This window comes from Agrilus planipennis, unplaced genomic scaffold (genome assembly GCF_000699045.2).
Source record: "Agrilus planipennis isolate EAB-ADULT unplaced genomic scaffold, Apla_2.0 scaffold179, whole genome shotgun sequence".
Lineage (NCBI taxonomy): Eukaryota > Metazoa > Arthropoda > Insecta > Coleoptera > Buprestidae > Agrilus > Agrilus planipennis.
This window is the reverse complement of record NW_020438885.1, coordinates 645,828-671,079: the sequence shown is the minus strand read 5'-3', so window position 1 is coordinate 671,079 and position 25,252 is coordinate 645,828. Positions and strand designations below refer to the sequence as shown.

Below are 25,252 nucleotides of genomic sequence, written 5' to 3'. Positions count from 1 at the left end.
TGCAAGTCGATGTTCTCTATGAATTTTTATGGCAAAATCAGCAAAATGTAGTGGAGCTATAAACGCCAACTAAGCCTTTTTAGAAAAAAATTGGTAGACTGAAGTTCGCAATTACCTATAACTCTAACTAAATAATGGTCAATCGAACAGTATTTATACAAGGAAGCAATACAGGCTCGTCCTCCTATGCATTAAGTTCCAGGACGTCGTTTGTTAACCAAATTAGCAACAGATTAATAAAGTGTAATTAATACTAATTTAAATATGTATTATTACCTGAATTTGCTGTAGAATATAACATTCCATGGTTTACATGTGTGGAAAGCAAACCAAATTGAGAAAGGAAACCAGTACATACAGTTCACGTCCTCATTGGTAGGGTCAAAATTAACTTCCGAATCTCTCCTATTCGTTAGTCAATCTGTAGAAACGGACAAAAAAAGTAATTAAATACTTTTAATCAATATCAATTTATACCCTATTCTATTTTAATATCAAATAAAATATTGTACATAACTTTTACAGTTCTTTGGGGTATTGTTATGTTCTGTAAAGAAAAAAATAGTAAGATAGCAATATACAGTTTTTTTAATAAACAATAACATGGCTAAATTAATAATGAAAAGTTCAAATGTAACACTTTATTAATAAAATTAACTGTTATAAAACACTTTTAACCATATTTTTGTCTATTTAAAGTAAAAACATTATTATAATTTACAACAGGTTTTAAAATCTTACCTAAATTTGCAGTCCTATGATTAACTTCAAACCTCGTTAATGGCATGTTTGGTATTTGTAGACCATGAACCTTTCTAACATCAACCAAGAGGCATTACGTAAAGGATCATATTTTGTCCACTTGATTGCGTTAACTTCTGTGTAGTGCAGTGATGATGTTGACCATTCGCTGCCACAATTGAATAAGTACTACGACCTATCCCTTGTGGTGGAAAAAAGCACTTTTACAGCGCTTTGGCGTACTGCTATAAACTCGCGAGAAGAACCCCTACACTCAATGCCCTAAAACATCCAGAGATTAATCCTTAGAATAACTTGTTACATTAAAGATTTCAATTATAAGGTGTATTTTAGAATAATCATGCAAAGAAGTATTGTTAGTTATTGTAGTTCTTTAACTTCCGTTATATTTAATATTAATACTATGTATTTTCTAATGGGTCAATAGTTGTAAACAAAATTAAACATAGTAATAACAAATAGGTGCATCTATTAATTTCATAAATTCAGTATTATTAAGAAAAAAACCTTTATAGAACTTCTGAATTTTGTTTTACCTTTTTGTGTATTCGAATAATAAAGAAACGTTTAATGGTGTGGGTATACAACTCCACATACATCGCTATACGCCTGGTTGTTACCGTATTAACGAACTTGGGAAACTTCTATACTAAAAAATTGTTTTCTTGCCTGGAAATAACTAGCGATTATTTTTAATACTTGAAAGTGTAAAAAATTTAGTCAGCTTGGGCTACAAAAGTAGCATACTACTACAAAATATTAAGGAACTTAACATTAAAATAGAAACATTGCATGTCTCACAATTAAAAATTATGAATTATTTGTGTATTTTCTTTTTTTCATAGAAGTTAAAAAACTTTAAAATGCCAACTAAAAGTTTGTAATTCGGTTATAAGAAATAAAATGCTACTTACAACTGAAATTACTGATACTTCGTGTTTTTTTGTCCCTTTAGCACTACAAATTTGTTCAGCATCAAAAAGCAGCAGTATTTTTTAGTGTAAAATTGCCCTTAATACTATCTGGAGGCGATAAGACATGGACAAAGGTAGGGTAATTGTTTTTTGTTATTCTGTACATGTATTTAATCATAAGTTAAAAAACAAAAGAAACAGAAACTTCACAATTCGAAGGAATAGAAGCAAAGATTAATATTATATCTTATTGTTAGATATTATTTATACTTTGCAAAACGTTTTCTTTCTTTTGTAACCCCACTGTACTAGTTCTTCAAATACTGTAGTAGGAGTGTGTTTTCAAATGGAAGCCTGAAGACCGTTGTGGAAAACATTCACAGCCGAAAAAAAAAGAAAATTATTGATTTATGTAGCAATAATATCCAGAAGTGACTCGTAAAGCTGCAAAATGCAGTTTAAGGTCCCATCGCGCATTTTACGAAAACCTTTTTCTGAAAAAAAAAAACAAACAGTATTTTACTATTCAATTAATACTCAAATACAAGTACTATTCCGTTCAACAACACTGCAACAGAAAGAATTATTACTTAGGAATTTAGTAGAAGGTACTTTTTTTATTATTTATTTTAATAGTTTAGGTTTAGGGTTTGGCGATGTTTACTTGGTCCATGTGATTATTTATTAAATAAGCAATTACTATATTTACCAGCTGGTAAAATTTTATCATCAAAAGAAACCGCTTGGTGGCCCAAAGCGGCTGTTATTCGTTTAAATATTTTTTTCTGAATATCGTCATTCAGTGGGTAAACTTTTTTGATAAACCGTAGTAAATACTCGATAATAAATCCATGCTCCTGCAATTATTGTCGGACTTTTAAATGTCCAAGTTTAATTACGCATAATATTTACCATTGCTAGTAGTTTCAAACATTTTTCAGGTTGACAGTAATTGATCACTATTTTTTCTAGTTCATCTTGATTGAGTATCGGACTTTTTAAATCTTCTAACCAGTCGAATAATAAACATGCAAGAACTTTAGGGTCAATTTCGTGAACTATTCTGCAATAACCGTGCTGGTAAGAGTTGACATATTTTTTCACTTTAACTACGTAGCTTTTAAATTCTTCGGAAGTCTTTGAAAAATCCATTAGCAAGCTTTCAACAATTTCATCGGTTGTTAAAAAGCTTTCGACAACTTCGTTCTCGAGGATCTGCTTATGCGTTTCTTCAAAAATTTTGTCTATTGGTAATAACTCGGCAGAATTTTCATCAAGACTAGTAAAATCTTAAAAATAAATCAGCATTATCATAAACAATTGATATCTACACTTATTTATAAATACTACTAAAAACTACATACCATTAAATGAAACACTGTGTTTAGGTGTATCATTTTCCTTTTCGGTCTCACTACATGACGCACCAGCAGGGAGATCGTTGTTAATATCGAACATTTCATTCGAACTCACGGAACTGGAAAGTTCAGCTTAAATAATACTTTTATTAATTCATTACATGAATTTAAATTTATACTCACAATCTGTAAGGGCACTTTTAACGCTAAAAATACTCTCATGCCTTTTAATGTTCTCATTATTTCTTTCACACAAGAAGTTTATTGTTAAATGATTTTCTAACGAGTCGAATTCTAATGTTTTTCTGTTACAAAGTTGTAAAATCCTCTCGCAAATTATATGAATTATCTAAAAATCATTTTTTTTAATTAGTGTTAAGGTAAAACTAGCTATTCACTAATTGTATTTATACCATTGGGAAATATTTAAATTTTCGTTCTTGATAACCATGCAAAACAATTTTTTGTCTGTATAAGTACCTTTGAACTGTAAAAGGATTCATATACTTTTCCTTAATAATGCTTTCTCTAAAAATATTTTATCATAATCACAGAAAGTCGATAAAAATTTACAAATTTTTAAATCAGAAGTAGGTACGTTGTATTAAGAGTGCATAGTCCAATTATACTTCTATTTTAAGTCAAAATTTACAAAATTAATTCTTCGATGGCCCACCCTGCGTAACTACTTCTGGTATTTATAGCGAAATTTGCGTGGGCGTCGAATTCATTAATTAACTTACCTGACGTGAAATGTTACCGTGAGTGGCAGAATAAACTGTGCGAAATGGCGTACAGAAATAATTTGACCTCTGGTCTGTACCGATCCTGGCCTTTTAAGCCGAACATATTTAATGGCCTCGTTAGCATTTACTCTTAAGGAATAAACCAAGTAGCTGGCTATTAACACCCCCGTTCGACCTAAACCTATAAATAAATAGGGTAATACAACATAAATCTGGATATTAATATTTTAGAACATTAATTAACGAATTTGTCTTATTGATTTCTCATAAAAAATGTAGTATTTAATGATGCAGTGGGTTTAACGAAAACTTTTCGGTAGAATAAGTTACAGATATAAAAAGATAAGTGTTAAAAAACGCTCCTAATTTTTTGACCACTAAAAAAATTAATTTTCAATATCTGGTAGATGTACTCATTGTAGAATATGTCACATAATTTAAGGGTGCAGGCAGTTTATCAGTAGTTCATCTTCAAAAATTTAAAAACTATTAAAAAGATGCCACACGAAATAGCGCTCGTGATTTTTTGGCCATTAAAAAATAAAATTTTCAATTTTTGAAGGATGTATTTTATGTAAAAAATGGCACAGAATTTAATGATGTAAGTCGTTTAACGAAGAAGGCTCTCTTACCAGCGTGACAATGAATTGCAACACGCCCTTCAGTGATTGCAAAGGCTAAAACTTTAACCATGTTAATCAATGCAGATAATCCAATGTCACCGTAATCTTCCCAGGCGAAGTTGTAATAATATACTATAAAATAACAAGACCAGATTTACTACAATCATACTGGAATATAGTATCTGTCTTGTCAGATATTAATTTTGGATTAATTAATTACTTATTAGTTAGAAGAATATTTTCGATCACGTAATTCTGCATAGAGATCTATTCTTTTATAGAGAAAAGATCAAACCTATTTGTAAACCTAATTTAAACTAAATTGCTTATGTAAATAAAAGAGAGCAAATTGGATTGGTTTAACTTGAGATTATGGAATAAAATTACAAAAATAGCCACAACGCATTATTGACACGCCTACATAATAAATAAAATCAATTACCATTTGCCTTTAATACAATTTCGACAAGAAAAGAAAAGAAATAAAATATGTAATAATCAATAACTTAATGTTGACACAATTTTTGCTTGAGAAACAGTTATTATATTGTCACAATTCATTAAGTCAATGAAATGCTGTGAATTTTCAGTATTTTTTTTCCTTTAATTAATTAATGGTAAATACGTTAATTGTATTTTTATCGTACTATAAGATGTACTAATAAAAGAGTATAAGAAGTGAAAAAATTCACTGTATAACAAAAAAATTCAGTTTTCTAAAATTACGAGAAAAAAATGAAAGTAAACGTATTTGACATTAAATTTGAACTGTTATAAGGGTAATAGCGTGCACATGAATTTTTAATGCTTGTGTGTAGTTAAGTAGTTTATCTACATGCCAAAATAAATAATTTACGGCATTTCTGAAAGTCAAATTACAGAATACTAAAAACATGTAGATATATGTCCTCTAGTTTGTACATATAATATTTAAACGTAAAAAATATTTAAAGTAACTGCTTTTTTGTCTACTTTGACATTATTTTAAATTATTCGATATTACCAAATCTAATTTGGATTTTTTCAAAGAATTTCTAACTTTGAGCTAATTCCTAATATTAATTAACCGATGCATATAACAACTTAAATAAGAACTTTTTGAAAACCACTTAAAAGTAGGACTCAGTATATGTTTAGGATCAAAAGTTATTGACACTTACTATCATTTTTCATAAAAACGCTAGGATCATACGTAAATCCCGAATCTTCCAAAGGTTTTCCGCAGCTTGAATGCTCTCCAGGACATTGCAAATTTATTATAGATTTAATACCTAAACTAAAATTTTGTTTTAATGTATATATGTATATACATAGCCTATTATACTTTTTACCGATGAAACTGTTGAATAACGTTCTTTTGTATTACTAAGGAAGTACTAGGACGTGCCATCGCTAAAATATCCTCGGTTATCCTGAAAATAATTTGACTCGAAGAAATCTTTACGGTAGATCAAAATTAATTAATACGTTTTTAAAATTATGGGAGAGAAGATTCAATTAAACTCGTAATGAACAATAACACTAGAATAAAATTATTTATACATTTCTTTTGAAAATAGTTGTCGCTCTTTTGCGAAAAAATGGTATTAAAATGAATAAGAATGGGATATATTTTATATAAGATCTTACCAATTACTGAATATGCCATCGATGATTAAATTATCTGAATCCCAATGTTCGGGATTCTCATATTTGCAGTGTGAACCTCCGCAAAATATGCTACATTGCAACCTTTGAGGTGTAATTTTTCTCAAATTTTCTGACAATTTTGTATAATTCGGCGTTATAATTTCAGCGTCTTTCGACGCAGCTTTTGATTTCAAATCGTTCTCCATTTAAGGGAGAAATTTGTGCTATTAGTTTTAGTGGCTATTTTTCTCCTAACAATTTTTTACACACTGCCTAGTCTTCGTGCTTATAAGAACTCGCGGTTAATATAAGCGCATGTCTTTCAAACGGGAAAGCTTTTTGAAATAATAGCCTGTGTAATAAGTACAGGGGTGGATTCAGAGTTTAAATCTATACCTATTACACTTGTTCAATGAAAATTAAACTTATTGCCAGAACAATTTTAAGAAGTTCAGCCATAACATTGTTTATTTACTTGACCATAGCAATAAAATGTAATTTTGATGTAATTTTCATAAATTGTATCGCTTTTAACTTAACTATTGTCTCCGGTTTCATCAGAAGTGCACATAAAACATAAAAGCATGCTACAAATTTTTTTGATTAAAAAAATATTTAACTGAAAAACTTTAACCGCTGAATACGTCACTGATTGAACTTAGTTTACATAGGTACATTGAATCGGATGGATTTTCTAATTTACTTCTGTATGTACTATACAAACAATGATTGCACTTAAGTTGTTCATACAAACATACTATATATACAAAGTATTCTATTTATTAATGGATAAAAAATTAATTGAAATAAAATTAGTTTGTCTTCCTTTTAATCGGCAATAAGAGCTTGTAAAACTCGATGAAATTGCTGATGCAATTTTCCTTCAGATTAATATTTTTTATTTAAGCCATTTTTCCCTTAATTAATACATCGTGTATTGGATCGCAAAAGCATTTGTAAATTTATTATAATATTAACATGAATGCTAAATATTAACATACGAATTACTTCACGTCAAGATCTAATCAGCAACTGTTTAATTTGGGGAAATTCCTCAACTCTCCCCTTTTAAAGAACGTATAAAAATTGGGGGAAATATAGCTTAGAAATTAAAATAAGATTTGGAAGAAGTCAGGGGTGGAATAAAAAAAAAACTGTAAATAACATCACAAATGCAAACTGGAAATGCTTTATTGGATTGCACAATTATGTTGTAACTGGCGGTATTCGCATTGCCATTAATAACTTATCCATTAGTAGTGTAATTTATTTGTACACGTAAATCAATGATTAATTTACTTAAGTCTTTTTCTTGCCATCAGTATGATATATGATAATATCTATCTCTTTTAGAATGTATGTCAAGTATTGAAGCTTTACTTTACCTTTATTCAATTAATTAATGGATAATTAAATTAAAATCCTCAGAAAAATAATAGGCACTGATGTTTAATAAATTAATAATAATAACTCGACGGTATTTAAGAAAGAATAAAAATGTGGTACGAATCTTTTATGTTTAAATATGAAGACAATAAAAGGTGGAGTACTCTGTATAGCATGATATATTAGCACACGTATGGGGACAATTTGACAATGTTGTGGTTGACTTTCATGTGACTGTCACCAACAGACACCAAGATAAATGATAAAAGGTAGAAAATCATTAACGCAGTGCGACAAATTTCCCTTTCGGATACGGAAATTACCCGTTATCATACAAGCTGACCTTAACATTTTCGTCGGACCACCTGTATGAATACATTTGCATTTTAACAGGAAGCCAACCTTGTAACCCCTTGTTGTTAGGTCAGATAGGGGTAGTTGCGTTTATTTCATACAGGATCGGACTACGCCAGAAAACTTCAATTTCAAAAGTATCATTCAAAATATCATTTTAGTACAAAATCTAGTATACAAATTATCTAAGAAATGCAAAACTATAACAATTTATACAATTTTAAAAAACATGAAGCATAAGCCCAGTTTGTGGTTTCATTTTCCAAATCGGTATTAATTATTTTAGTTTGCGATTTACTTGCATATTAAGTATATAGTTAATCATTTCGTTTTACTCTTCTTTTTGAAATTTTGCAAGTTAGTATTAAACTTTTCACTGTAATTTAAACTGAGTGTTGCAAAACTTCCGAAATAGAGAAATCAAGCAAATTTTTAATTTATAAGTAATATTTTGAATTAGCGTATTAAGTAACTGCAAATGATGGAAAAATGTTATACAACCCAAAATACTCCCTAGTGTACCCCTGTTGCCTATATACAACCCAACATACATCCTATATGTATATTCGTGTCATAATTAATGATAATTTAATCACAAATTACACGCACTACATGAATTATTTTATATTACCCATTAGGCTATTACGTCACCAATAATTATTTTCAATTGTTGGTGATTAAAAATTATTATTAATTCAACGCTCTTCATATTATGCTAAATAATCCTTAATGAAATGTATACATTGTTATAATTAAATATAGACAGTGATCCTACCATATTCATATTACTTAAACTAAAAAAAAGATACTTTAATATAACTTACATGCATGGTTTCCGATTCATGATTGCCATATTACTTATGCTTTTTGTGATAGAAGAGGTTTACTTTTCATGGTGACTCGTCAGTTGAATGGTCTAGAATTCAATAAATAAAAATTATTTACACCAAACAAACTTATTTCTTAAATCTGAAATGAACATTAGCTTGAAAATTTTACTTCTCACTTCTAAAACACTGGAGAAATGTAATAATTTGGTACTTTATTTGTACACCCAATAATTTTTCATTCTGCAAAACTATGTTAAACCTTTTCTAACGACAACATTATTTTTAAAAACTGCATATAAATATGCATAATTATTNCTATATTAAAGTTTAGAGAGCATAATTCAATTAAAAGGCACTCTAAATTAACAAGAACATGAAGATATAAAATAAAATTTACCTTAAATCTGAAGAACAGCTCAATTCTATTTAAGTAGTCCCCAGTTTGGAGCCTAATCCCGAATTAACCTATAAAAAATTAAATGGATATTTAACAATTTTTCCTCTTATTTATAAGAATGGAATATATAACTACAAATAGCCCAAATAACTGATAATTACCTTAATAAATGCGAACAGCTAATAATATTTTTATACAATACACCTATAACAACTATCTAATTACAACTACTATCTATGACTACTACCATAGATAATATATACTACTAACTCCATAGATAACTTTTGCTATTAATTTACTAATTCTTTCTTATGGTTACTTCATAGATAGTTATAGATTAGGTATTTGCATTGAACTAGACTACAGATGTTCCCCTCCACTTCAATGGGTATTTGTACACAATAGAATTGGCTATAGGTAGACAACCTGCAGAAGCCCATAGTTAAAATGTCAAAAATCTTCTCTATGATCAAAAATGAGGTTAACTTAATTTGTTTTTGTTTTGTTGTTAAAAGTAGTTAATAAACGAATTAAATAGTAACAATTATTTGTGATCCGCGTAAAAGCTGATGATATTTTTTTGGAATTGTTTACAGGACAACTAATTTGTGTTATCGATTTAATAAATTGAATGGGAGTTGAAAGGTCTACTACTTTTTAACCAGTAGTAAACATTAGACATAGCCAATATTAATACACATAAAGTTTAAATGGAACTCGGTATTAAGAGAAGTATACAGTGTACGGGTCAATTAACAGTAGCAGTATTTGTTATTTTAGATAATTCAGTATGGAGCTAGGTAGAGAGTTTTTGGATGAACTGAATGTAGAGCACGTTATGAAACAAATTCATCACATACTATTTAGTTTCAATATTGAAGAGAACCTGCACTTTTTAAAAAATTACAATAACAATTACTATGAACAGAATTCAGAAGATAACCAAAACGTCATTTCTGTATGGTCTGATATTGATTGTGAAAAGGCATTGTCATCTTTAGATAAACAACAACCTTTAGATCTTTTTAATTACGAGGTACGTGACAACTTACCAATAATTGGCATGCAAAGTTATGCAAGTTTTCTTTGTTTAGAATCCAAGTTGTTACATTTGCAATGGCTATTATGGTCCAAGCTTTGATGAGCCAACATGTGCAACATGTCATGCATTTTTGTACCCTAATGTAGCACCTGACCATCCACTCACTATTGTAAATGGGGTTGGCAAACTTATTACATCTAAAAAAGAGTACTATTAATTATGTAATTATTTTACAGTACAGTGATGATGACAGTGATTCTGGAAATGATGAGCCTGCTGACAATTTATTTCGTCCTAATGCATTTAATTCTGCCAACGAAGAACCTAAATTTCCAATGGCAAAAGTAGAGGCTGAAGATTTAGCTCAAAATTTGAAAAAGTTATCCTCTGTGGATCATAGAATTGATGTCAACTTGGAGGACTTGCCTCCTGAAGGTAAATTATATTCTAATTTTAATTGACTGTTACACTAGACTATTATAAATTATATTTAAAATTGTATTATATATTCATATACAGATGAATAAGACCTATTCTGCAATTTCAAAAACAACATTGTAATTTATGGCTTTTTTTAGTTCTATCTCAAACACTGAAATATTTAGACGATATATCATTATGGTGCTTTAGTCAAGTTAATTCACGTTTTGAAGATATAGTTTTAATGCAGTTTCGCCCTAACATATGGAGCAGATTTGTGCGTATTAGGTGGCCCCTTCTTTATGTTGAGAAGGACGAAAGGGACTGGTATAATGTACGTTTTTATTATTCTCCTTTTTTACATAAATACCTTTGCTTCTTATTTTCTTGCAGTTGTATTCGTCATTAATGAAAAGCACATGCTGTTTAAAATGTGTAAAACAAATGGCAGCCCAGCAAAGTCCAGCTGGTGAAGAAAATTCATGGAGAAATAACAGGCTTAAGTCAGAACAAAGAAATTTGCGACTGGATCCTTTGGATGGTATAAACGCAATGCCTTTGGATTTTATGTCTTGTCACTGGTTGGCATCAATACAAGGGCCTGCAGGAAGTCCTTATGAAGGAGGATTGTTTTTCCTTTACATTCAAATTCCTCATTCTTATCCAATGACACCCCCCATGGTTCGTTTTCTTACAAAGATCTTACATCCAAATATATCAAGGCATGGGGATATTGGAATAGATTCCATACATCATAATTGGTCATTAGCTTTAACACTTAGTAAAATTTTACTTTCTATTCAGTCTCTTTTGACTGACCCATTCTGTGATGTAAGTATATTATACTTAGTGTCAAGAAAACACGTGAAAGATTTTTCATTTGATGTAGGTTTCTTTGGGATTGTTGCAGATTTGTATGGAGCCTGAAATAGCTGAAATGTACGAAAAGGACCGAGATGGCTTCGAGGAACAGGCTCGAATGTGGACGTGGAAATATGCTATGCATGATTTGCGTCCTTTTTAATTCAAAAACCTCTTAAGTTTTTCAAGGCCCCATAATTTATTACTTATTAGGAGAATCTATTTTAATTTATATATGCTTGTACTTATANACACCGGTCCAAAAAAAAAAACACAACGGTGCAAAAAAAAGATTTGCAAAAGGTATGAAGAGAATATCAAATAAAACCATTATTTTTACAAAAAAAAAACATCTAATATAGAAGAAGTTCTTGAAATACCACCATAAATAACGTTAAGTACGATAATAAAAATTGATTGCTTCAAATTTCAGATCTGCAATTAATATCACGTTTGAATATTTAGAAGACTTGCACCTTCGATTACAAAATAATAAAGAAAATTGTAAGAAAATATGTTAACGTAATAATATTTTTATTACCACTACTCAACGTAATATTAAATACAGTGTCAATTTAAATTTAATTCATTTTGAATTCAGTATAAAAATATATCGAATATTAAAAATTAGTTGTAGCAGAACAGCACATTAACAAAAAGAATGTTATTAAATAACTAACTTATCAACTAATTCAAAAGCAAAACAACTGAAAAAAAATATTCTTTTTACACATTAATCGTCAAAATGAGCTTCTTACATTTATTACGTTTGTGGATGATAATGGTCTCATGAGTATTTAGTTTGAGAATAATGTTATATTTTTAATAGGATGGATATAATGTTTACAGACCACTTTCTCACTTAATAAACACCTTTATATGCATTTACCATTTCTTGTGATTATTTTTGCGTTATTATTTCGAAGCTGTATCAATTTTAAAATTAATACTTCTAGTTTACACAAAATAAAGTAAAATATACATTTGACGATAACACAATAATTGTAAATGTTTGATATTTATCGATGACGACTTTTCACGATGTAAGGACTTAAATCTTTTTCTTGACTACAAATTTTGATTTTTAAAACTTTAAAAAACTAATTTATATTCTGTTACTGAATGACTGTCTCATTTGGCACAATATCCAAAATTGATTTTAATTATAAAATAATTTTCTTATGTATAAATAAGAATACTTTTCCGTTTAGTACGGATATCGTATTTGGTTCACCCTGTAAGTTTTTTTTTTTGAAAATCCTACGTTACTTCTACTAACATGATCATTTAAGATTTTTTTAAGTAATTTTTCTTCACCGTAATTAATGGTGTTTAATTATCACAGACACGTTTATAATAGTGTTAACCGTTGAAATACTGAATTTTGAAAAACAGAAGTGTTGCGTTTTTTAGATTTTTAGGAACCATGATTTATCATGCTAGGACCTCTTTTCTCTTTAATATTAAAAACAAAACAATTGGCTACAAAACTATCAGTAAGAAATTTTAACATAATTTATCAAAAGGAAATGATAACTAATATTGTAAACCAGAACCTTGAGTAAATTTTTTTGTTAATAAGATCTATTTTTACTTTTAATAAATTTAAGTAGGATGATCTTTGTTTTCGATACCAGAAGGTACATTTGAAGGAATTGTAAATACAGGCTTTTTTAACGTCAATGGTTTCGTTTTGATTTGTGGCTTAGGTCCCGATTTAGATTCCAATGGTGGAGTGTTGTTTACTGATGCGTCAGAAATTATAGAATTAGTTTCTAATTTAAAAGATTCTAAATAACTACCTTTCGTATTCTTTTTTAAGGTACACTGATTTTGTTTAGCGAACCTTTCAGCAGCAGTTTGCATATCTGGGCTGTCTAAAGCGTGGGGACTTTCAGCGGACTCCACAGATCGACATTCTTCAGAAGAGCACTCGTCCGATGTTGAGCTTGTTACAGTGGCTACTGACTCTTTTAGTAGCTCCTTTGGTTTTGTATTTGTCACCAATGGCAAGTCCATTACTAAGTCTGGTGTGTGATTTTGCCAGTGTAACCAGCTTTCAGCAGTTCTGTTATGTTTTGTTAAATGTGCTAAATTTGATTCTGGATAAGAATTTATTCGCCTTTGCCACTGTTCTATATTTTGCGTGAAATCGACAACATTTTCATCAATTTCTGATTCAACCTGTCGATCAACAAGTGATACAATTGCGTTTTCATCATTTAATGAATCATGAATTTTTTCATCATTTACCAAGGAAGAAACGTCGGAGCATTTATCCACAGAAATTTCTTGTAAAGGTGGTGAGATGACGGTTGATGAATCATTGGTATTTTTAGTTTTAAAAGACAGAGGGTTAGTATCACAGAAACTTTCCACCAATTTAATGACACTGTGCTCGTCCTTCATAGTCTAAAAAGAAAAATATACAGTGCAAAATTAACAACTCATAGGATTCTTTTACGGGTTATTTGTTTACAAATTGAAGTAATAGTGAATGTATCGCTTGATAAGAATTAAAAGAGTAAAATTATTTTAAATATCACAGCCAAAGAATACAGTACATTTCTTGTAATTTAAGGTAACTAGCTATTTAAAATTAGTACCTATTTGTAAATATTAGGTAGGACAAAATCATTTAAACCAATTGGTTTTACTATGAAAAAAAAATTATTAAATAGTAATTAAAAATAAGAAAGACCAACTTAGACACAGCTTACCAGTTTATGTAATAAATAGATTATGCGAGATAAGCACCCTATAGGAAATGACGATAGGATACAGACTTATTAAGCAATATAAATAAGATGTAACAGTTAAAGAAAGGCATATATACCATGCTGATTTGCTCACCTCAAAAATAGCATCCTGGGCAGAGTCTAACAAATGTACTATAAAACCAATAAAAAATGTAAAATAATAAAAGAATTACTATGATGAGTCTAATATACCATAAACACTAAATAAAAAAAAATATTAGAATTTCAAAATGTTTACCAAAAACTTCTAGGTGAAAAATATAGAACAATTCTTTATAACCATTTGAAAGATAAACTAATAACGGTCACAAAAAAAAAGAAAATTACAAGTAATTGACTTTTTTATAAAACATTAGGTTTCGTGAACGTCTGTTTTAATACAATTTCTAACAATAAAATTTAGAATTACGGAGTATTTGGTAAACATAACAATTCCTATTTTAAGACTAATATTTTAATTTATAATTAAATTTCTAAATTAATGTGAAATAAATGTTGTTTTTATGACACAGTGTTTATTAGTATGTATAAGGTAGTCAAATGCATAACCAATTTCAAAATAAATTGTATGTTCAAAAAATGATGAAATGGGGGCATTTGGTTACAACATTATATCAAAAATTATTTTAACAACAGCACTGTTGATTGACCAATACTACGAAAAATTTTCATTTTTCGCATTTATCTCCACACCTCATCATTTTATAACATACTATGTTAAAAAAACTGATTTTGGCTTAGTTTTTTTAAAATCTAAATATTGTTATGCGATTAGCTACAAACAAAACAGAAAAANCTATGTACACATTACAGTAATAGTTAAAACAGAAAAAAAATTAATCAGTGTTTTAAACCAAAGTCAAAGAAATTATTGTTTCTAATTTACGTTAAATTAAATGTCTTGTATGTGACCCGAAAAATTATGACGACTCGTCGAATATATGCGATATCAAAATATAACGGACTAATCGAAGGTATGAAGAGAATATCAAATAAAACCATTATTTTTACAAAAAAAAAACATCTAATATAGAAGAAGTTCTTGAAATACCACCATAAATAACGTTAAGTACGATAATAAAAATTGATTGCTTCAAATTTCAGATCTGCAATTAATATCACGTTTGAATATTTAGAAGACTTGCACCTTCGATTACAAAATAATAAAGAAAATTGTAAGAAAATATGTTAACGTAATAATATTTTTATTACCACTACTCAACGTAATATTAAATACAGTGTCAATTTAAATTTAATTCATTTTGAATTCAGTATAAAAATCTCTTGCTTATAATTCACGTAATACAAATAGTTTTAACCAACGTTGTCCAACTAATATCACTCTATGTTAGACAAAAAAAACTATGCGATAGGAAATAAACAATCAGTTGCCATTCTCAACTTGTTATCGACAACTGACAATTAATAAACTTTTCCTTATACGCGTTATAATAATAATTACGAAAAAAAAAAGATAATAATAATAATGAACAGATACTGAACCACAGCCACGTAATACACATAAATGGTTATATAAAAAGCAAGAAACTTTCAGAAATATATGTACCTTTTGTTGCAACAATTCTACTTAATCTTGCATTTTATTAAATCGTCCATCAAAATAGAGGAACGATCAATCTCAAAGTGAAATAACCAATTAACTAATATAGTTTAAATAATTTTTGATCTATCAACTACGATTTACAAATTTGTAAAAAGAAATAAAACAAGGCTAAGTAATGGCCTTTGCAACACGAAAAACATGCCTGAGTTAATACACGACTTACACAAACAAGCACATGCACAAAGCACGAAACAAAAATTATTACACAAATATAAAAATTCGAAGACAACACAACACATACAACAACGTACGTTTTCATTTAAATTATGTGAGATCGAAACGATATCAAAAAAACGGAGGAAAAGTAAAAAAAAAGTGCCAGAATACTAATACTGTTCACTGCACCATTTTGTTTGATGTTAAAAAAAAAGCGCGACATTGTCAAGCCTGCTTTCAGTGTGCAATAATCAGACAGTGGTTTCTAATACCTCTCGAGACTGGTTCATCAAAAGCTGCTGCGGCCGACTCTCTACTGATACTGTTGCTTCTGGTGTTAGTTCATTTATCCACGACACCTGAGTGTACTGAGCTGAAGGAGAATTAGCATTTGTTTGTAAGAGGTTCTCCGAAAAAACAGAAACATTAGAACTCGATGCCCTTCTTCTCATCGATTCTTCCGAAGAACTAGATTTTAAATTATCAACCTTTTCCTTATCTTCATCTCTGAAATAAATAGGTGAAAGAATTTCTTGCTTAGAATGATTACTAAAATGTTCAAATCGAAGAAGAAACTATTTAGTGTACCGCAAATTATTTCGTACATTCTAGTAGCCAATAGATGTTTTAAAGAATTTTTTAGAGTTTTTGCAGACGAGTATTTCAGGAGTATCGTGAGTTATCAAATAAGGTACATGTTTCTATATGTGCAGAAAACACAAAAACATCGAAAAAGTTCAACGTCGTACTGTCCACATGACTAAAAGTACAAGGACGTTTTGAGCAAAATCATGGACTGATAGTTATTTTTTTGTTACATTTTTTTACTCACTTCATTTTAAGGGATATGTATTTGTCTGGGATCAATCCTTCTTGACCATTTACTGTTCCTCGCCACCAGTCATTCGACACTTGCGTGAACAAAACTACTGAGTCTCCTTTTTTCAAAGATACCTCCCTGTCTGACCTTGCAGTAAAATCAAATTGTACTGTGGCCTCCATATTTTCAGAATCTATAATTAGGAAAAAAATATACCTATTGCAAAAAAATACGTATAAATTTTAATTTTATCTTACCATCTTCTGAGGGATACACTTCAGATTCCAAATCGTCTGGTCCATGATCTGATGGTGAATCACCAACATCACTACAATATAATAATAACAAAAGAGATAATATTTAGCTATATATGTATTCAACAAAATATTAGTAGTAATACTTACTGATCATCAAGTTCTGTTGAAATATATTTTTCGTAGAAGATTCCGCCATCATTAGGGAAAATTTCATCGTTATACATAATAATATTTTTGATTAATTCGTTGACTTGGTTCTGATACTGCACTTGATCTTTATCGTCAGGCACTGGTACTAACGTAGGACCAAAACATATAGCCAAATTATAGGGATCCATCATATTTTCGTCCGAAAATTCTGATAAACTGAAACAAGTGTCATAATCCTATAATTCTATGAAAGTATAAGAACACTTACTGATTTAAAAATGCGAATAAATATCGCATTACAATCATTACAGGTCTAGGCAAACTTTGCACCAATTCTCTCATTTTAAATATAAACTCGCGTTTTGATTCCAGTTCTGTGAAAAATTGAGTAATTAATCAATAGATTAAAACAAATAAAAATTGAAACTTACGGGCCAATTCCATAAATTGCTCAAAATATATAATAGGAAATAACGGCTCGCGTAATTCCCTAAGATATAATTTTAGTACACCTGCTACACTGTTTATATCAGACGCGTCTGTAACATCAGACAAGGGGTCTTCACCTCTTTCAAACCACTCTCGAAAATTGTTTATTTCAATTTGAGAACCGGAGACACGGAATATCCCTTGATGATGCAATCCTGAAAAATAATATTTAACACTAGTTATTATNTTTACCTGGAACTTTTTAAAAATATCTATTGTAATCAAAGTAATTTTGCAATTTTGGCCAATAAAGCCGATATAATTTAAATAAAAATTTTTTAGGTATAACGTTATGCTTTTGTAGGGACCTTTTAAATCTACACCCCGTACAACTATCAGCTGTATAAATTATACTGCCTAGATAACCGAAAATACAACTAACATGTACAGGTAGAAAATAACAGCTTGACAAACCTGGGAAAACATCCTTTATTTCAGGAGTGTATGGATGAATCCAACCATTCCTCTGTTGGATGATACACTGAAACATCTTTTACAGATGCTGCAGCACGAAGCGGCTACTTTTTATCAGTACATTATTTTTTCATTATATTTTAATTTGGTACATGATGAATCAATTTTGTCACAAACCACGCCATTGACTTTGGCATGTGAATACACAAGGAAAAGTAATACGTTTAAAATAAGCACGTGTTATTTCTAAAAATATTTATTATTTAAGGTGGAGACAAATCTGTTCGTTTTCACTGGCAACCGAACAGCTTATTACTCGGATCACGGTATCCAAGATGAGCAGGGTTGCCATGTTTACTACAACTTTATGCGCAAAGTACAATATTTCAACGATATTAATGATAATACAGCCTCAAATTTTAGAAAAATCTAACAGTAGAATATTTATACAAATTCGGTTTTTTTCATCTGAACATTACAATGCAGACTAGGTAATTGTCATTACTAAATTAAGGAAATAATTAGCTTAATCTTTTTTTGAGGTTTATAGCTTTTATGGCTAGATAAGTTAAAAATATTGTACCTAATCAGCTGAATTGTGAATTTTGTGGTTGATTAAAAGCAAAACTTTCATCCGTAATTACCTAATTACACTGAGGAGACTATTAATAAAACAACAACAAAATACTCAAATTGTTTAAGTGCTTTCAAGTTCAGGGGTCGAGAAATTACACACCCTGTGTAAATGTGGTCAAACTATTATCAATCATTTTTAAATTTTGTATCCATAGGACAATTTTTTAGTCACTATTAATACCCATTCTACGATTAAAGACGTATCTGTTAATAAATCTTCCTTTGTTCTTTTTTTGCATTTGTATTTACTTTCAATATTTATTTGTAACTCTTACTATGAATCTTTAATTTTTCATATATTAAACTTTTATTTGGCATTCTGATTTGAAAAAAAATTACAAGAAAATCAAGGCTGACATTGAAATTTGAATGAGTTATGCAAGTAAACTAATTGTAAAGGTGATAAAAATTAATTATGCTTATAACAACACACTGCTAAAACTTTTGAGAAAAAATTACTACTGTGTTTCCAAAAAAGACGGTAAAAACTACACAATATTCGTTTTATAATCCAAATACAGAAGTGAAGATAAACAATAGCACACACATTGTATCTTCTATAGGCAATTGAAACAAATAAAAAACTTAACCGACCTTGGAAACTGCAATGTGTTAAAAATATATGGAATTTAATGTTGTTTCGTGGTTTCGCTTATTAAATAATTAAAATTAATTACCACATTAATATCATTACAAAACGTTACAATAAAAACTTACTGTTAAACACCAAAAGTTTCCTGGTTGACCCCAAGCGTTTTATGGGAGATTTCTGTTCCTGTTCCTTTTCATCCATACTCTAGATTCATCGACTAACGTTAAACAAATATAAACCGCAATAACTATATGTAATAGCTACAATTACTGCACATCCACTTTGAGAATTTTAACAGGACACTCACTTTTGATTTGACTCTCACTTCTTGTTTATAATCGAGGGTACTTCACGGCTTGTACCTACAAAGCAACTGTTTCGCCGCACATATTTACTCACATAAACGTTAACCGAAACTATCCTTCAAGTTTTGCGTTTAGTTTTTCTTAAATGAAATAAATCTTGTAGCGTTTCATTAAGGATGATACAATGTGCAACGGATTTTTCTGTTTATACATACGTATTTATAAATGCACTATCACCCAAGAGACACGACAAGCAACCAACAAGAACTTTACCAACCGCGTCGAACACGTTCGCTGGTCTGCTGCTGCTTATGTTTATTAACTTGGTATTTTAAATTCCGTAAACGCGCCCTCGCTCTTGCATAGAGACAGTTAAATGTTAAAATTCAAACTTTCTAACGTTTGTTCGTTGATGTTCGGAATTATCTAAGTTGCAGATGTCGCAAACACAACAATCAATTACATCTAAAAAAACATTAACTGTTTTAACATTAGTTACTAATCATTTACCTGTATTTTTAGCAGAACATTGTTAAAGAAAATTACTAAAATAATGTTTTATATAGACGCTAGGTNCCACCATAAATAACGTTAAGTACGATAATAAAAATTGATTGCTTCAAATTTCAGATCTGCAATTAATATCACGTTTGAATATTTAGAAGACTTGCACCTTCGATTACAAAATAATAAAGAAAATTGTAAGAAAATATGTTAACGTAATAATATTTTTATTACCACTACTCAACGTAATATTAAATACAGTGTCAATTTAAATTTAATTCATTTTGAATTCAGTATAAAAATCTCTTGCTTATAATTCACGTAATACAAATAGTTTTAACCAACGTTGTCCAACTAATATCACTCTATGTTAGACAAAAAAAACTATGCGATAGGAAATAAACAATCAGTTGCCATTCTCAACTTGTTATCGACAACTGACAATTAATAAACTTTTCCTTATACGCGTTATAATAATAATTACGAAAAAAAAAAGATAATAATAATAATGAACAGATACTGAACCACAGCCACGTAATACACATAAATGGTTATATAAAAAGCAAGAAACTTTCAGAAATATATGTACCTTTTGTTGCAACAATTCTACTTAATCTTGCATTTTATTAAATCGTCCATCAAAATAGAGGAACGATCAATCTCAAAGTGAAATAACCAATTAACTAATATAGTTTAAATAATTTTTGATCTATCAACTACGATTTACAAATTTGTAAAAAGAAATAAAACAAGGCTAAGTAATGGCCTTTGCAACACGAAAAACATGCCTGAGTTAATACACGACTTACACAAACAAGCACATGCACAAAGCACGAAACAAAAATTATTACACAAATATAAAAATTCGAAGACAACACAACACATACAACAACGTACGTTTTCATTTAAATTATGTGAGATCGAAACGATATCAAAAAAACGGAGGAAAAGTAAAAAAAAAGTGCCAGAATACTAATACTGTTCACTGCACCATTTTGTTTGATGTTAAAAAAAAAGCGCGACATTGTCAAGCCTGCTTTCAGTGTGCAATAATCAGACAGTGGTTTCTAATACCTCTCGAGACTGGTTCATCAAAAGCTGCTGCGGCCGACTCTCTACTGATACTGTTGCTTCTGGTGTTAGTTCATTTATCCACGACACCTGAGTGTACTGAGCTGAAGGAGAATTAGCATTTGTTTGTAAGAGGTTCTCCGAAAAAACAGAAACATTAGAACTCGATGCCCTTCTTCTCATCGATTCTTCCGAAGAACTAGATTTTAAATTATCAACCTTTTCCTTATCTTCATCTCTGAAATAAATAGGTGAAAGAATTTCTTGCTTAGAATGATTACTAAAATGTTCAAATCGAAGAAGAAACTATTTAGTGTACCGCAAATTATTTCGTACATTCTAGTAGCCAATAGATGTTTTAAAGAATTTTTTAGAGTTTTTGCAGACGAGTATTTCAGGAGTATCGTGAGTTATCAAATAAGGTACATGTTTCTATATGTGCAGAAAACACAAAAACATCGAAAAAGTTCAACGTCGTACTGTCCACATGACTAAAAGTACAAGGACGTTTTGAGCAAAATCATGGACTGATAGTTATTTTTTTGTTACATTTTTTTACTCACTTCATTTTAAGGGATATGTATTTGTCTGGGATCAATCCTTCTTGACCATTTACTGTTCCTCGCCACCAGTCATTCGACACTTGCGTGAACAAAACTACTGAGTCTCCTTTTTTCAAAGATACCTCCCTGTCTGACCTTGCAGTAAAATCAAATTGTACTGTGGCCTCCATATTTTCAGAATCTATAATTAGGAAAAAAATATACCTATTGCAAAAAAATACGTATAAATTTTAATTTTATCTTACCATCTTCTGAGGGATACACTTCAGATTCCAAATCGTCTGGTCCATGATCTGATGGTGAATCACCAACATCACTACAATATAATAATAACAAAAGAGATAATATTTAGCTATATATGTATTCAACAAAATATTAGTAGTAATACTTACTGATCATCAAGTTCTGTTGAAATATATTTTTCGTAGAAGATTCCGCCATCATTAGGGAAAATTTCATCGTTATACATAATAATATTTTTGATTAATTCGTTGACTTGGTTCTGATACTGCACTTGATCTTTATCGTCAGGCACTGGTACTAACGTAGGACCAAAACATATAGCCAAATTATAGGGATCCATCATATTTTCGTCCGAAAATTCTGATAAACTGAAACAAGTGTCATAATCCTATAATTCTATGAAAGTATAAGAACACTTACTGATTTAAAAATGCGAATAAATATCGCATTACAATCATTACAGGTCTAGGCAAACTTTGCACCAATTCTCTCATTTTAAATATAAACTCGCGTTTTGATTCCAGTTCTGTGAAAAATTGAGTAATTAATCAATAGATTAAAACAAATAAAAATTGAAACTTACGGGCCAATTCCATAAATTGCTCAAAATATATAATAGGAAATAACGGCTCGCGTAATTCCCTAAGATATAATTTTAGTACACCTGCTACACTGTTTATATCAGACGCGTCTGTAACATCAGACAAGGGGTCTTCACCTCTTTCAAACCACTCTCGAAAATTGTTTATTTCAATTTGAGAACCGGAGACACGGAATATCCCTTGATGATGCAATCCTGAAAAATAATATTTAACACTAGTTATTATTATATTATTTGTTTTTTAAATCGGCTTACCATAAAGGTTAATGACTCTTATGCAAGATTTCATTATAAGGGGTATTTCCTGGTTTGTTGCTTCTAAATATTCCTCAAGGGAGCCACCAAATAACTTAGGTTGCCCACTTATCTGTAATCGTCCTATGCGCTTTCGTCGAGGGGTTTTAACGTGTTTTACAGGGGGACTTTTCGCTTCTGGGCTGTCTGCTAGTAAGGATTGTCTTATATATTCTTGTTTTGCATCCAATCTAGCAATTCGAGTTGAGCCCAATATATATTCTCGGAATTTCTAAAATATCAAGTTATTTATTTAATAACCAAGACCAATTACACAATTATAAATCTAAATAAACTTACGGTTAAGTAAAATTCTTCCGTTTCTTGTCTATCAGCTCGCTGTTTAATTGAAACTGTTTCCAATGGTTTGGTTGGAGGGATAGGATTTTCTTTAAAAAATCCGCTACAATCATAATCTTTTGCATTTAACATTTCTAATAGTGTCGATTCGGCTGTTTCTAATGTTTTCCAAACTTCTTCGGATTCAGTGCGTAACGTTGTAAGTCGCTGTTGAAGCTGATTAAGGCGCGATTCCATTTCTTGGTGCAACACTTTTTGTATTTCAGGTTCAGGGGATTGCTAAAAATTGAATAATTATTTATCGTATTGCACTTCAAATATTTTATTATGTGTATAAAAGTAAACGAATGCAATATATTGTAAATTTTTATTGCAGTATGTTTGAATAACGACATCTATGTACACATTACAGTAATAGTTAAAACAGAAAAAAAATTAATCAGTGTTTTAAACCAAAGTCAAAGAAATTATTGTTTCTAATTTACGTTAAATTAAATGTCTTGTATGTGACCCGAAAAATTATGACGACTCGTCGAATATACGCGATATCAAAATGTAACCGACTAATCGAGCAAGATTAAATTAAAAACAATTGCAAACCTTACATCATCAGTCTTTTGTCCTTGAAACTCTAATTTCTTAGGAATCATAAAAGCCGTATGGTTAAACTCAAGAAACCTTTGTTTATCAAGTCTGGAGTCGAGTGAATTAATGCAAGCTGAGAGGGCATCTAATCCACTTTGCACAGATTTCTGCCTACCTTCTTCCGCCGAAACGTGCATTAGTAAAGCTCTAGATACACAGTTGTGGAATCCGAAGTCCATGCACTGGAAGTTGTTAAAAATAATTTACCTTGAGGTTTAAAATACACTAAGAAAACAAATTTAACTAGTCTTCAAAATATTTAATGGTTACGCAAATAAACGAACTTACATCGATAAGATCGGACAAGTCATCCACAAAATATTTGTGAATTGTTGTATTCGATGCTTCTAGACATAAAATATATTCGTTTCTCGCCTTTAAGGCTTTTAACTTTGCATCGGTATATTTATTTTTCCGCTAAAAAAGATTACGTACGTAAGATATACCCCATTCTATCAAATATAATAAAATTTGGCAAAAACATTCACAATCAGTGATGAATATCTACCTTAACCACTTCTTTCTCTATTAATTTATACTTTTTTGATCTATCTAATTTATCTTGTGATAAAGTTTGCTCCAATTTTCCTCTTTGGGCTTCTGCTGCCCTTAATTTAACTTCTGCTTGTCGTAATTCTGCTTGATAACTGTGATACGTCTTCATTGTAGTATGGAGTTCGTGTAACACTCGCAATATTTCTTCGTGAGTTTCATATCCTATTTCACGGCACTGAAACATAAAAAATAGTATAAAAACTACACTCTCCCCAAAAAAATCCAAATTAACAATGGTTTACATACCCTTTTATATATTCTTTGTACATCTTCCATTACTTGAGTTAAGCGGTTAACCAAATGGGTAGAATAAACTTCTGATAGTACCGCATGATCTCTACTCAGATTTTTCGTCTGGGTCACCAATTGCTGCCAGCAAGCGTAACTCGAAAACAGTGGCCACTGTTCCCTTCTAAAAGAAAATTTACAATGATCATAATATACCCTCAATTATCCTTTGCTCAATTAAATTATCACGATCTAAGGCTTATCCTCTAATTTAGTCAGTTACTTTACTCACTTTTGTTTTTGTTCTTTATGCCGCAATTGAAGACTTTTGGCGAGCTTATCTAAATTTTTTGAGTAATCTAATTCTAGTTCTCCTCGACGGCGAAAAAAGTCTTGAAGTTCTGTTACTAGGGCTACCTGAGCTTCCATTCGTAAATCTAAACATCGTAATTGTTCGTTCAGCTGAAGCCTAATATCTAAAAACAAAAAAAAAAAACAAAATTTAATAAGTTAAGTTTCGAAAAAGGTTGTTAAAGATGTTTGGAGCACGGCGTTGTACGGGTGCGAAACATGGACAGTGGGCGCGGCGCAAAAGAAAAGGTTAGAAGCGTTCGAAATGTGGTGTTATAGGCGGATGATGAGGATAACGTGGGTAGAAAATGTTAGAAATGAAGAGGTATTGGAAAGAATAGGAGAACAGAGGACTCTATGGAAGTCAATAAAA

General features: G+C 30.2%; 3 protein-coding genes and 1 long non-coding RNA gene across 9 annotated transcripts; 1 reads left to right on the top strand and 3 right to left on the bottom strand.

Moving 5' to 3' along the window:
- Positions 1-17: 17 nt before the first annotated feature.
- LOC108740546 lies at positions 18-1,572 on the bottom strand. The gene is made up of 3 exons (XR_001938350.2): positions 1,299-1,572; positions 742-1,023; positions 18-421 (listed from the first exon to the last, which is right to left on the bottom strand). It is a non-coding gene; the product is annotated as an uncharacterized LOC108740546 (long non-coding RNA).
- Positions 1,573-2,045: 473 nt separating this feature from the next.
- On the bottom strand, positions 2,046-9,244 carry LOC108740545 (protein tyrosine phosphatase domain-containing protein 1). 4 transcript variants are annotated; one of them, XM_025981627.1, is made up of 13 exons: positions 9,161-9,244; positions 9,000-9,067; positions 8,597-8,788; positions 5,735-5,815; positions 5,564-5,679; positions 4,413-4,535; positions 3,778-3,961; positions 3,448-3,562; positions 3,218-3,383; positions 3,041-3,166; positions 2,589-2,965; positions 2,386-2,533; positions 2,046-2,170 (listed from the first exon to the last, which is right to left on the bottom strand). In XM_025981627.1, the coding sequence occupies exons 3-13, from the start codon at positions 8,623-8,625 to the stop codon at positions 2,085-2,087; spliced, it is 1,551 nt and encodes a 516-aa protein (XP_025837412.1). In that variant the 5' UTR covers positions 8,626-8,788; positions 9,000-9,067; positions 9,161-9,244; the 3' UTR covers positions 2,046-2,084. The 4 variants fall into 4 exon arrangements, with proteins under 4 accessions (XP_025837412.1, XP_025837410.1, XP_025837411.1 ...); XM_025981625.1 differs by having other exon boundaries at positions 8,597-8,741; XM_025981626.1 differs by having other exon boundaries at positions 8,597-8,688.
- Positions 9,245-9,446: 202 nt separating this feature from the next.
- LOC108740507 lies at positions 9,447-11,566 on the top strand. Of its 3 annotated transcripts, none has more exons than XM_018474834.2 (7): positions 9,447-9,719; positions 9,780-10,035; positions 10,094-10,210; positions 10,278-10,476; positions 10,620-10,795; positions 10,855-11,292; positions 11,351-11,566. In XM_018474834.2, exons 2-7 carry the CDS (start codon positions 9,790-9,792, stop codon positions 11,483-11,485), a joined length of 1,311 nt encoding a protein of 436 aa, XP_018330336.1. In that variant the 5' UTR covers positions 9,447-9,719; positions 9,780-9,789; the 3' UTR covers positions 11,486-11,566. The 3 variants fall into 3 exon arrangements, with proteins under 3 accessions (XP_018330336.1, XP_018330337.1, XP_018330335.1); XM_018474835.2 differs by having other exon boundaries at positions 10,094-10,219; positions 11,372-11,566; XM_018474833.2 differs by having other exon boundaries at positions 10,094-10,219.
- Positions 11,567-11,935: 369 nt separating this feature from the next.
- Positions 11,936-25,011, bottom strand: LOC108740510 (SLIT-ROBO Rho GTPase-activating protein 2). Its single transcript, XM_025981624.1, has 21 exons — positions 24,821-25,011; positions 24,547-24,712; positions 24,254-24,475; positions 24,034-24,162; positions 23,706-23,927; positions 23,101-23,379; positions 22,762-23,032; positions 22,489-22,701; positions 22,326-22,431; positions 22,055-22,273; positions 21,908-21,978; positions 21,663-21,843; positions 21,088-21,337; positions 17,992-18,058; positions 17,520-17,732; positions 17,357-17,462; positions 17,086-17,304; positions 16,939-17,009; positions 16,694-16,874; positions 16,134-16,368; positions 11,936-13,734 (listed from the first exon to the last, which is right to left on the bottom strand). The coding sequence occupies exons 1-21, from the start codon at positions 24,955-24,957 to the stop codon at positions 12,928-12,930; spliced, it is 4,365 nt and encodes a 1,454-aa protein (XP_025837409.1). The 5' UTR covers positions 24,958-25,011; the 3' UTR covers positions 11,936-12,927.
- Positions 25,012-25,252: the final 241 nt, after the last annotated feature.